The following is an 11,241-nucleotide window of genomic DNA, read 5'->3' as shown; positions in this document are numbered from 1 at the left end:
ACAATGTTCGTACTATCTCTCTTTCTTTTCTTTTTTTTCTCTATTATTTTTTACCAATAAAAAAAATAGAGAAAAAAAAGTTGTCACAAAAGTTATTATCAAATGATTGTACGAATATCATTACTCTAGTGATGAATATCATTCAAGATGAGTTGTAGAGTAATTGTGGGTGTGTGCGCTACCCTTTTCTACCAGGCTAACTGGTCGAATTTAACAACATAGGAACAAATTGATAAATTCATAGATTGCTGCGAAATCCTTTCATTAAACGACATTTGGAGTCTTTGGTCAACTCACCACATATAGTTGGTTTACCAAAGATCGATAAGAACCATCAATATTAAGTTTTAAACAATTATCATAGGACCTGATTGTTTTGGATTGATCTAATTCTTTTAACTTGAGACCTTAGAGTATACTCCTTTTATTGTCTTAAGTTCGATTCTCTTTGATATAAATTTCGACGAGTTACTTTGACTTAAAAAAAATCATACGAGGTTGTCCAATAATGTGTAATTCTTTCTTTGAATTTTCAATGTAAAAATGAAGCCAATTAACTTATTAATTTTTTTTTTTTTAAAAATAAAAACTTATTATAATTTGAAGAATATATTTACCAATTTATAAAAGGGCTAAAATGCACTTTTGGCCCTCCAAGTTTCCAAAAGTTGCGATTTTTGCCCCCCTATTTTGAAAATAGCACTTTATGCCCCCCAAGTTTCAGCCCCTTTGCAAAACCATGACCCCCTTGATTTTGACTCCGTCAAAGCTGACATGTCACATTTTTTTTTTTGCCATATAGACAGCCTATGTGGATTTTTGAAAAAAATATTAAAACCCTCACGTGACAGTGATTTAATCTATCTTTTCCTTTTTTTTGGTATAAATCTATCTTTTCCTTTTGGAGTTTTGCAAAAAAAAAATCCCTCTATCTTTTCCTTTTGGAATCATGTATATTTTGCAATCTAAATTTTTGAAAGAGAACACAAATAAGTGATTTAATCTATAAGTACTTACAACTATTAAGACGGCACAAATATATAGTAATAAAGTTGTTTGCATAGAAATGCTTGCAAAGTAAGTGATTGCGGCATAAGTTTTTTTACAACCACATTTAGATAACACAAAATAAATGTTTGCAGCCATTTAACAACCAGATTAAGACAAAATAAAAGAAGTGCTTGCAGCATAAGTATTTTGCAACCAGATTAACACAAAATAAGGAGTCTTAAGCAACATACGTGCTTTGATATGAGAGTGGGATTTGGAGTTTGGACTTAACCCTAATTCCCAATTGGATTTTGGTTTGTACGGTTTCTAATTTGGAATGAAGGGTCACGTAATCTCACCTTTTATGATTTTTATTTTAATTTTAATTGTAATAATAAGTGTTGGCAAAATTTTAATTTTAATAATATCCAGCATGGCCAACAAAAAAAAACGTGACATGTCAGCTTTGACCGAGTCAAAATTAAGGGGGTCAAGGTTTTGTAAAGGGACTGAAACTTGAGGGACATAAAGTGCTATTTTTAAAATAGGGGGGCAAAAATCGCAACCTTTGGAAACTTGGAGGACCAAAAGTGCATTTCAGCCTAAAGTCATAGAGTATTTTAATTTTTAATCAATTTTCATGATTAAAATAACTTTTTTTTTTGATGAAAAACCATTTTATTTATTGAGTTTTCAATTAATTATGCGAAGTGAAGTGAAGATTGAAGGACGACGAGTTTACACTTTACATTACACGTGAAGTGACACACAGAGTAAGAAAAGGTTAAGAATGGCGGCGTGTTCATCATCATCATCATCATCGGAAGAAGAGATTACACTGAAAGTGAAATGGAGCGGAAAGGATTACACTGTTCGTGTCTGCGCCGACGACACCGTCGGAGAACTCAAACGCCGTATCTGCGAATCAACCAACGTTTTACCCATCCGTCAGAAACTTTTATACCCTAAACTCGCTTCCAAACTCAACGATGATTCTCTCTTACTCTCTCAACTTCCTATCAATCTCAACAATTCTTCTCTCAAATTCACCATGATCGGGTTCGTTTTCCTTCTCTTTTAGGGTTTAATCACTTCATTTGTTTAATTAATCGCTTATTTGTGATGATTGTTGTAACAGTACTACTGAAGAAGATTTGATAGTTGATCCGGTGGATACGCCTGAGATTCTTGATGATTTTGAACTTCCTCAAGAGGAAGCCATTGATATCAAAGATATGCAAGTTAACAAGCTCAAGTTGTCCAGACGCATTAATAACTTTAAAGTTAGTACTATTCAATTTCATTATCTCTGCATTTTCATTTCAATGTTTGTTTATAATATGGATTCAATTCATACACATTGTCAGTGTAGGAGATAGTACCATACATGAAATGTCGATATAGGTAATAATGCGAGAAAGATAAAGATACTGACACGTAGATACCGGTAATAATTTGAGAAAATGAATTAATTAATTAAATGCAATTTCATGTGTTTGGTGCTTGACACAGACTCATGTCAAACACCAGACACGCCTTCTATCAGAAATGTTGGTGCTATAGAGGTTTACACTTTCATCAATTATAATTGTTCACTAACAATGTTTGACTTCAAACATAATTATATTTACCGTCACGTATATAATGTTTGTTTACTATATGTATCAAAATTAAACTCTTATGATATTATATCATTGTAACAATGCAGGTTGAGATTAAAAACCCTTGTCGCCAAGGAAAGAAACTTCTTGTTCTAGATATTGATTACACCCTTTTTGATCATCGCTCTACTGCCGAAAACCCTCTTCAGCTCATGAGACCTTGTATTGCATTCTCCACTGCTTAATTGTTAACCTCTTTTTCATTTTTTTTGTTTGTTTAATTGCTCCCTGCATTCAATATCTTTGGTGGTTTAAGGACTTAATCATTAATTGTTTTACAAAATTCTTATTTTTCCAATGTGAAGAACATAAATACTCCAAGGGTATTGTTGGAAACCAAAGGTCAGTTATATCTTGAATTCCTAAAATACTTGATTGTGTTGAAACTAAACTAAAATGTCAAAACTACCAAAAGTTCAGAATGGAGGGAGTATCATACTATAGTTCATTGTTTATCATGCTTGCAATTTTGAAATGCAATGTTTTTTTTCTTCTTTGCAGATCTTCATGAGTTTCTGACAGCAGCTTATGCTGAGTATGACATTATGATATGGTCTGCAACCAGGTACCTTCCTTTATCCCCTTGTGTTAAAATTCTTGTTCTTTTTCGAGAATATAATATATTATATAACCCTTGCTGTGATTCTGTACAACCGGGGGCGGGAACATATATTACGTTCTTTGTAATTGAATGAATGTATGGATAAATGAATGCTTCACTTTTTGGCCTGCAGCATGAAATGGATTACCCTCAAGATGAGCCAACTTGGGGTTCTTGACAATCCAAACTACAAAATCACAGCACTTCTTGACCACATGGGTATGATCACTGTTCAGACACCTTCTCGGGGAGTCTTTGATTGCAAACCACTTGGTTTGATCTGGGCTCAGTTCCCTGAGGTATGTATAATGATTAGTGCCATTTATCTTCATATGCAAAGTAAATAATAGAATTATGTTTGGTATGTTTGTTCTATCATTGTCATAGTTATACTTTCCCATCTACAGCCAATTGAAAAGTTTTAACATTTTTTATCTTTGGAGAAATAGGACAAAGTAGTTTAAGTACTTTAGCAACTTGCAAACTTTTTCCTGATGAACTTATAGGGTATATAATCCTAGGTAGACTATGGAGCTTGTTGATAGAAGTTAAATAAATTGCAAACTGTAACTATCTGACATAACATATAAGTCTGTTAAATAAATTCCCTCACTGTTTGAATTTTTTGCAGAAGTCAGCGACGATCTGTTTGTCTTGACTCTTGATGGTGGTTTCTTTCTTGTTTTGTTTCAGTTCTACAGTGCTTCCAATACTATCATGTTTGACGACCTTCGAAGAAATTTTGTGATGAACCCACAAAATGGTCTGACAATTAAACCATTCAGGAAGGCTCATGCTAACCGGGACACTGATCAGGAGCTGGTGAAACTTACCCAGTACTTACTGGCCATTGCAGAGCTTGATGATTTGAGTCACCTTGATCATAATAAATGGGAGTCATTCTCGGAAGACACCGGTAAAAGGCGCAGGCACAAATGATTGATGAGGGAAAGCAATAAGAGGAATCTGGTAAGCAAGGTGCAGCTTCTCACCTTATATACAAACTGTAGGTTTATGAAAAACATGGTTCAATCTGCGGATTTCAATTCTTTCATTTCAGATATTTACGAGTGCCTTCGAAGTTAGAGCAGAGTGAATGACAGAAAGAATATTCCTTATGGCAGCTGTGTGGAATTACCTAAGACGGCTAACAATGCTTGTGCAATTTCTAAGCACTGATTCCCTAAGAATAATAATGCCTTTTCACGAGAAATTTATGTATTTTATTGATTTATTGAGAAACTAATACAAAGCTGGGATCAAATTGAGTGTTGTGGTCATCTCCTTAGAAAGGTTAAAGTGTACTCGGAAAATGAGAAAATTGGTGATTAATTTATTCTATTTATGGACAATGCCATATGCAAGTTCAATTATGTGGTTTTATGACAGTGATTTATGTTATTGAAAGGAAATGTTTGCAATGTGTGCATGTTTGGAATCACGAGGTTTGCAAAATCACCGACACTGATTTTATTGAAGTTCTAAAATGTAGTTCAAATACATTTTATCTTAATAACTATGTTGCAAAAAGTAGGAAAATGGCAAGAGACGAATATTATAGGTAAGAAAATAAAGAAGAAAAAAGTTGTAGTGAACGAAATATGTAATTATGTTATAATATGATATTTGCTCCTATTGTTCCTGTAATGCGAAAGTCAATCGAGACAACAACATTGGTTCATTAGTTGAAGAAAAACATTGATCCGTCAGAGAAATATCAGTTCAACCACGTAATTTTATTGTACCTGTAATGAACAAGTTTGATGTTGAAACTTGCTTGATTTTGGATGTTTAATTGGCTATACCAGTTCACTTCTTGACTTGCTTGCTCGGGAACGCGTTTAAAACTACTTTCAGCCAAAAGTAGTGCTTCTTCAACAGAATATCAAACTCAATTACCAAATCTTTCTCAATTTTCAAAACAAGTTGGTCTATTTGATCAATCTCTATCTGCTAGCCAAACTAAATTATTTAATATTGCAGTTGAATCAATTTGCGGCATGCTTAAATTTACTTATTTAAATTTATCTATTAGTATAAGCACTAGTAAGAAGACTGTTTAGAACCTATAAACACAATTTATGACATATTCATAAACTATTTTCTTCTTGATTCCATATCCTCGTTAAATTCGGAACAAGTTACCGATTTTCCTTTTGAAAGGTTTTTTCTTTTTTTTAGTGTGCGAGAGTATCGAACCTAGATCACTAAGGTTGAAGCTTAAATTTTCAACCAAATGATTCTAGGTAATCGGCTTGTATTGTTGAATATCTATTATATATATAAAGAGAATAAGAGATTTTGCTAAATGTTAATTTTAAATTGAAAGCTTGCATTCTAATTGAACTTAATTTTGTCTTCTTGATTCTGAAACTTGGAAAAGTGTGACATTGGAGGCACGGTTTGTATTTATAAATTGATATAAGTTTAAATTTTGAATGAATTTTCTCTACAGATAATTACATGATACCAGATAATTTTCAAAAAACGAGAATTGGTCCATTAAGGAAATAAATCAGTTCAAGCATGAAATCCACAACGTTGGTATTAAACTTTGATTTCAAAGCTTAATTGGATGCACTGGTTCACTTCTTGACTTGCTTATTCAAGAACCTATTCGATCTTCTCTGTTTTTTTCTTTTTTTCCGGCAAATTTACCCTTTCTGAAGTACACAATCCGTATTGCCAAGGGTTTAGGGTTTAATCTCTTGTATTAATTGCACATTTATACACCAAAATTTTGTAATGGAACAAATGGAGAGAACTTAAAATGGAGAGGATCTTCACCCATTTTCATGACTTTTTACACCTTCGGGTTAGTCAATATCAAGGTGTAAAATTAAATGCAATTTTCAGAATTTTTTACACCTTCAAATTGATCAGCCTGACGTAAAATGTTCACTTCAAAATTTTCAGGACTTTTTTCGCATTCGGATTAGCCAATCGGAGATTTTAAATGCAATTTCTAAGACGATGTTTTGTTACTCTTTTTACACCATGTTGAACCAATGTTCCACAAAGCAAATACAGAAATTAGATTCTATATATTGGAAACACTCATGCATGGCGTTGAGTACAATTTAGTTTGGATTCAAGATGTGTGACGGGTCTGTCCGAGTAAAATTTCATGCTCATGATGTTTAAAACTTCCATGAAGCAGGAGGCATCAGACAGTAACATGCCACAAATACATATTCAAGAAGAAAGTTGCAATTTAATATAACATCTCTCAAGAAAAGTTACAAGACCCTGCAAAAATGAAAATCAATAACCCTCTAAAGCTTTCAAGCCTTGGTCTACAAGTTAACGCTGAACTTATTTTTTAGGAAATAATCTTCTCGGTGCAATCAGACAAGATGTGTTTAGAAAAGATGAACTTCATAAAAATCATATTACAAGCATTAGCTAAACATTATCCATACAAATAATAATGCACATTCAAATAGCCCCGAGATATCTGCTATTTGCATTAGGCCAAATTCAAACACAATGGAGATTCACAAGAGGAGGTATTCAGTTACATAATCACTGAAGATTTCGGCAGGGGCGGAAGCTTCGAAACCATCGAGTTACCACCTCCGGCAGGTCAAGTGACAGAAATTAGAATTAAGATTTCGGCAATGACCACCAGGCGCAACATTAAATAAATGGCAATAGTTTAGGTAAACAGAGAACATTGAGACAACGAAGGAACGCTGAAATAGCAGCTACGCGGGCAGAGAGAGAGGGCATATCCTGGAAATCTCTACACAATCCCGCATGTCGAAAGGAAAGAAATTCTATCACAGGTGTGGCGATTGGCAAAACAACGCTACAGCTACGGCTGAGCTAAATTCTGAGTGCTCCGTTCGCAGGGTCATGCCCCGAATTTGTGTCCTTGTGCTTCAGAGAAAGGTTAGCAAACTGAGAGTCAAGGTCTCTGCTGTTTGTGCGTCTATGGCTGCCAGATGGTTGTTGTTGAGGCTGCTGTGCCTGCTGCAGATGCTGTTGGTACATGCCACGTAATCTTCCAATCTCTCTCTCCAGTACTTCCTGCTCCACTGAATTTTGAATTGTATATTTTAGTGTTAAAAAAACTGTCAAATCCGATGAAACTAATCGTTCCTAAAAAGAACTTGCATGGCCCAAAAAAAGACTATAGAGAATTCAAGGAGGCAGGGTTTGAGTCTCATCATCTTGTCTAAGTCATTTTTATGGTTTAATTCTATTATTTTTCTAATTATTTTATTAAATAAAACATAATTGGAGCAGGAAAATATCTTCTATTTTATAAATGTTCTTCACATGAAGAAACACACTGCCAAACATATAAACGATGAGAAAACAAATAAACATCAAATTTGCTCAAAACTCGAGTATGCACAGATTATGGCAAGAAGAAATAGAAGAGCAGAATGCCCAGACAATGAGATATTCCTTAAACAAGTTTTAACAGAATGCCCAGACAATGAGATATCCCTTAAACAAGTTATAGAGACAACAAATAAATAGAGTAAATGACATAGTATAACTACAATGAAACAAGTGCTCATCTATTCTATAGTCTACCTTGAGCTTAAATTTTGGTCCTTCTCTAAGTTATACTATTTAACACAACTCTTAAGATCAAACCTCCCTTTAATTTATGTCATTCCAGCAATCAGGCTAAAGTTCATAAAAGATAAAATTTCAGTAATTTTGTGCTTTCTTGCCACTTATATGCTAAAAACAAACTTAGATGATAAACCTAATGTGTTTGTTTTCTATCAATGTATAGAATAAAAATGCAACACAAATTCACAAGGATACTTTTTTTACAAGAAATTCACAAGGATTTACCAGCGCTTGGTATGCAAGCATATATATAGCATACACAACTCCCTTGACATGCAGAGTACCCAAATCGACATTTCCGACATTTCCCAGTAAAACAGACATCCATTACTTGAAAATGTAAATGGATAATTCATATTATAGAAACTTACGATATTTGATAAGCTGCTCCTGTGCTAAACTTTCTAAACGTTGTTTGAGTGCTTTATTCTCCATACTCAGGATAAGATTCTGCTGGTTAAGAAACTCAAGCTCAGCCGATACTTCAGACCCTTCTGCCTATGTATTGTCATAAAAAGAAACAAACATAATTGTCAACCAACCAATACAGTATATATATGTAATCAAAATGATATCACTCTTCATAATATTGCTCTATGGTGGAACTTGCCTGTAAAGCCTGTACATTTCTTTCCAGCTCGGCTATGTACTGAAGTTTACGGACCCGTGACCGTTGAGCAAATTGCCTGCATTAACAGTGTTTTTATAAATTTACTGTAAATCAAGTAGCAAGAAATAGCCAAGAGAAAACATTAATTTCTTTATATTAAGAGTTAGAGAAACAAGTAGGCTCTATTCTACATAGGAATAGTATACGAGCTTTGGTAATGCAGAGAAACACGTAAGTCCTTTTCCAAGTATAATACTGAATTTGTTAATACAATCATATGCAGTGTATCTGGAAAACTTTAAAAAAGGTCAAAAGAAAAGCATGACGCAACTTCATGTGATTGCTATGTGAAATCATTCTGCATGGAGAAACATAAAAAAGATAACAGAAGCAGATGATTAAATCATTCATTCACCAAAACATCCAGCCTCCAAGTCATATAAATGTGGTAGAATTAAATGCTTACTATAATAGCCAAAAAAAACAGAAACCAGAAAAGAAACTGCATACTGTTTAGCACGTTTTGAATCTGTTTCAGAAGCAGATGACTTTGCATGTAAACCATCCTTTTTTTCAAAAGGTGATTTTGTGTCTTGTATGCCAGCTTCTAATGAATCGTGATTTTCATTTGCAGTCAGTAGGATCCGATCTGGTTCGTATAGTGTACATGGAGTCGGTGATCCTGATCTCTGAAAAGCAACATTGTCTTTGCCAGATGGAACACCACTCATATTTGAAAAAGAGTCCCATGACCTATTCCTCTGTTTTGCTGCATTGATTTCTGCATACATAGGTACATGACGAGCATCTTTGTTGCGGTCAAAGTCTGGAGGTGACCAAGCCGGAATAGATAAATTCTTATATTTATACTCATCATGATCCGCATAATTGATGTTAGACGCATTAATATTGTCAATATATGCAAAAGAATCACTTGATGAACGCCTATGACCACCCCTTCTGACAGGTGTATCTGGCTCATTTAGGAGATCATCAAGCCATGATGGCTGCTCCTCGATAAGATGGCTCTCAGATGAAGTACGTTGGTGATGTGAGTTTCCTTCTCGTGGCTTATTAACCGGCTTTGGACCAACTGTAGGGTTAGACACATAATCAGCATATGCTTGGGAGGTACTAGGAAATGGGCTTTTGGGAGGAAGCAGAGCATGTGCATGCCTTCCAGGATACATCAAATTTCTGACACCCGATGAGCTCTTTGAATTCGCCATAGAAGCAGGATGAATACCTGTCAAATAAGATTGTTTAAATCACCAAACACTTTGGCCAATTAGTAAGTGCATTAAAGATAAAAGATAAAATAAAGAATAGATGCAATAAACAATTTTCAAAGGATCTTCAAATGAAAGTTTAACCATGCCATCCAAATTGCAACAATTCTCAGCTGATGAGTTTATGTTCTCCATTACAAAAAAATAACCACAAACTCGTGATACTTAAACACTCGTACTAAGATCTTATAAGGCTAAAAGTATGCCATTAATTGTTCCAAATAATTGAAGTTTGACGTACATAAAAATGCACTGCACTCGCAATAAAAAATGCTAATACGACCATAACCCTATGCTCTTGAAAAACATAGTTTTTGAAACAATAAAACATCGCAGTAATCTCAAGAATCTTAAATGAGTAAAATTCAATACTTCGTTAAGAAAATTGCCCATGTGTAAACGGTACGGTGGCATCATATATCAATCAGTCCACGCATATTCATGACAAGAATGCAAATCCGGTATGAAATAGTATGAAACACATTACCTATCCTCACACATAAGAATCTTCGATGTTTTTCAATTGTTTTTAAGTTAAAACTTAAAACAACTATATTACTAACAGATTGAGATCATAAATTCATTGAAGTTAAAAAATCAAACTGAAATAACTGTGTCTGCTAAACCTATCAAGAAAACAACAGTTTGCAGCCAATGTAACAGAAAACTCAACAACACAATTTCAAAAAACAGACTGCAGAAAAAAAAAAATCTAAAGCTTGACAGAAATAAACCACTATCTGAATTATAAGCAAATCCAATTCACATAAGAAAAAAAATTAAACAAAAATTTAAAAATATATTTTTTGCAGGACCCAGATGAGGAAAAACCCAAAGATAGAAACTTTAATATGCCATAATCTACCCAAAGCATGCACAACCACAAAGGCGTTCAGAAAATTTAGATTAACAAAAGGGTCAACAAAAGGGGGAAAAATTACTCACTAATCTGAATAGAATCCAAAAAATGATGCAATGTGTGACTAAATGGTATCAAAAGAACGACAATTTCAAGCTGATTTCACAAATTCAACAAACAAAAAAGCGATTAGATTCGTTTCAGAACGAAACAAAAATCAAGAATATAAAAAAAGGAAGGAAAAAAAACTCGCCTTTGTAGATTGAAGATTCGAGATCCCTAAAAGGGGCTTGAAATCAAAGCAAAGTTGTGAATTTTCTCTCTCTTAGGGTTTGTTTCGTTTCTTCAACTACCTGTCTCTCTTGTTGTTGAAGCTGTGTGGCTTGATTCATCACCAACTAATACTTGTAACTTGTTTGTGTTGTGAATATAACTTTTTCATTTTCACATTTTCACCCCTTATTTAGAGTTTAATAATTTGAGTTTAATGGCGGTGGGTTGACAATCAAAAATAATTTTGCACGCGCATCTCATAAAAACATTTAGAATTATCATACATTAAAAACTGTAACAAAAAAAAAATCATACATTAAAAACATTAATTGATGTGGTAATTCTAAATGTTATGACTTGTTAAA

The 11,241-nt window shown here is 33.8% G+C and overlaps 2 protein-coding genes across 4 annotated transcripts; one reads left to right on the top strand and one right to left on the bottom strand.

The window, feature by feature from the left end:
- Positions 1-1,730: 1,730 nt before the first annotated feature.
- Positions 1,731-4,690, top strand: LOC146933445 (ubiquitin family protein). Of its 2 annotated transcripts, none has more exons than XM_085705224.1 (7): positions 1,731-2,049; positions 2,129-2,273; positions 2,699-2,813; positions 3,153-3,216; positions 3,386-3,551; positions 3,946-4,221; positions 4,313-4,690. In XM_085705224.1, exons 1-6 carry the CDS (start codon positions 1,781-1,783, stop codon positions 4,189-4,191), a joined length of 1,005 nt encoding a protein of 334 aa, XP_085561350.1. In that variant the 5' UTR covers positions 1,731-1,780; the 3' UTR covers positions 4,192-4,221; positions 4,313-4,690. The 2 variants fall into 2 exon arrangements, with proteins under 2 accessions (XP_085561350.1, XP_085561351.1); XM_085705225.1 differs by having other exon boundaries at positions 3,946-4,230.
- Positions 4,691-6,611: 1,921 nt separating this feature from the next.
- On the bottom strand, positions 6,612-10,981 carry LOC146933444 (uncharacterized protein At4g06598-like). Of its 2 annotated transcripts, XM_085705223.1 has the most exons (6): positions 10,857-10,981; positions 10,690-10,759; positions 8,966-9,701; positions 8,452-8,531; positions 8,217-8,339; positions 6,612-7,292 (listed from the first exon to the last, which is right to left on the bottom strand). In XM_085705223.1, exons 3-6 carry the CDS (start codon positions 9,682-9,684, stop codon positions 7,081-7,083), a joined length of 1,134 nt encoding a protein of 377 aa, XP_085561349.1. In that variant the 5' UTR covers positions 9,685-9,701; positions 10,690-10,759; positions 10,857-10,981; the 3' UTR covers positions 6,612-7,080. The 2 variants fall into 2 exon arrangements, with proteins under 2 accessions (XP_085561349.1, XP_085561348.1); XM_085705222.1 differs by lacking the exon at positions 10,690-10,759.
- Between the last annotated feature and the right edge of the window lie 260 nt (positions 10,982-11,241).

Source organism: Medicago sativa, chromosome 4, assembly GCF_051527215.1.
Source record: "Medicago sativa cultivar Bolivia chromosome 4, Bolivia_mono, whole genome shotgun sequence".
Classification (NCBI taxonomy): domain Eukaryota; kingdom Viridiplantae; phylum Streptophyta; class Magnoliopsida; order Fabales; family Fabaceae; genus Medicago; species Medicago sativa.
This window is presented reverse-complemented; position numbering and strand designations above follow the sequence as displayed.

What these genes read in the sequence shown, in the direction of transcription:
- LOC146933445 (XM_085705224.1), top strand. Translation starts at nt 1,781, where the DNA reads ATGGCGGCGTGTTCATCATCATCATCATCATCGGAAGAAGAGATTACA. An exon ending in GACGCATTAATAACTTTAAA is followed by an intron (nt 2,274 to 2,698) that starts GTTAGTACTATT and finishes GTAACAATGCAG; the next exon opens with GTTGAGATTAAAAACCCTTG. An exon ending in ATGATATGGTCTGCAACCAG is followed by an intron (nt 3,217 to 3,385) that starts GTACCTTCCTTT and finishes TTTGGCCTGCAG; the next exon opens with CATGAAATGGATTACCCTCA.
- LOC146933444 (XM_085705223.1), bottom strand. Translation starts at nt 9,684, where the DNA reads ATGGCGAATTCAAAGAGCTCATCGGGTGTCAGAAATTTGATGTATCCT. An exon ending in GATTCAAAACGTGCTAAACA is followed by an intron (nt 8,532 to 8,965) that starts GTATGCAGTTTC and finishes CTGTTAATGCAG; the next exon opens with GCAATTTGCTCAACGGTCAC. An exon ending in TGTACAGGCTTTACAGGCAA is followed by an intron (nt 8,340 to 8,451) that starts GTTCCACCATAG and finishes ATACATAGGCAG; the next exon opens with AAGGGTCTGAAGTATCGGCT.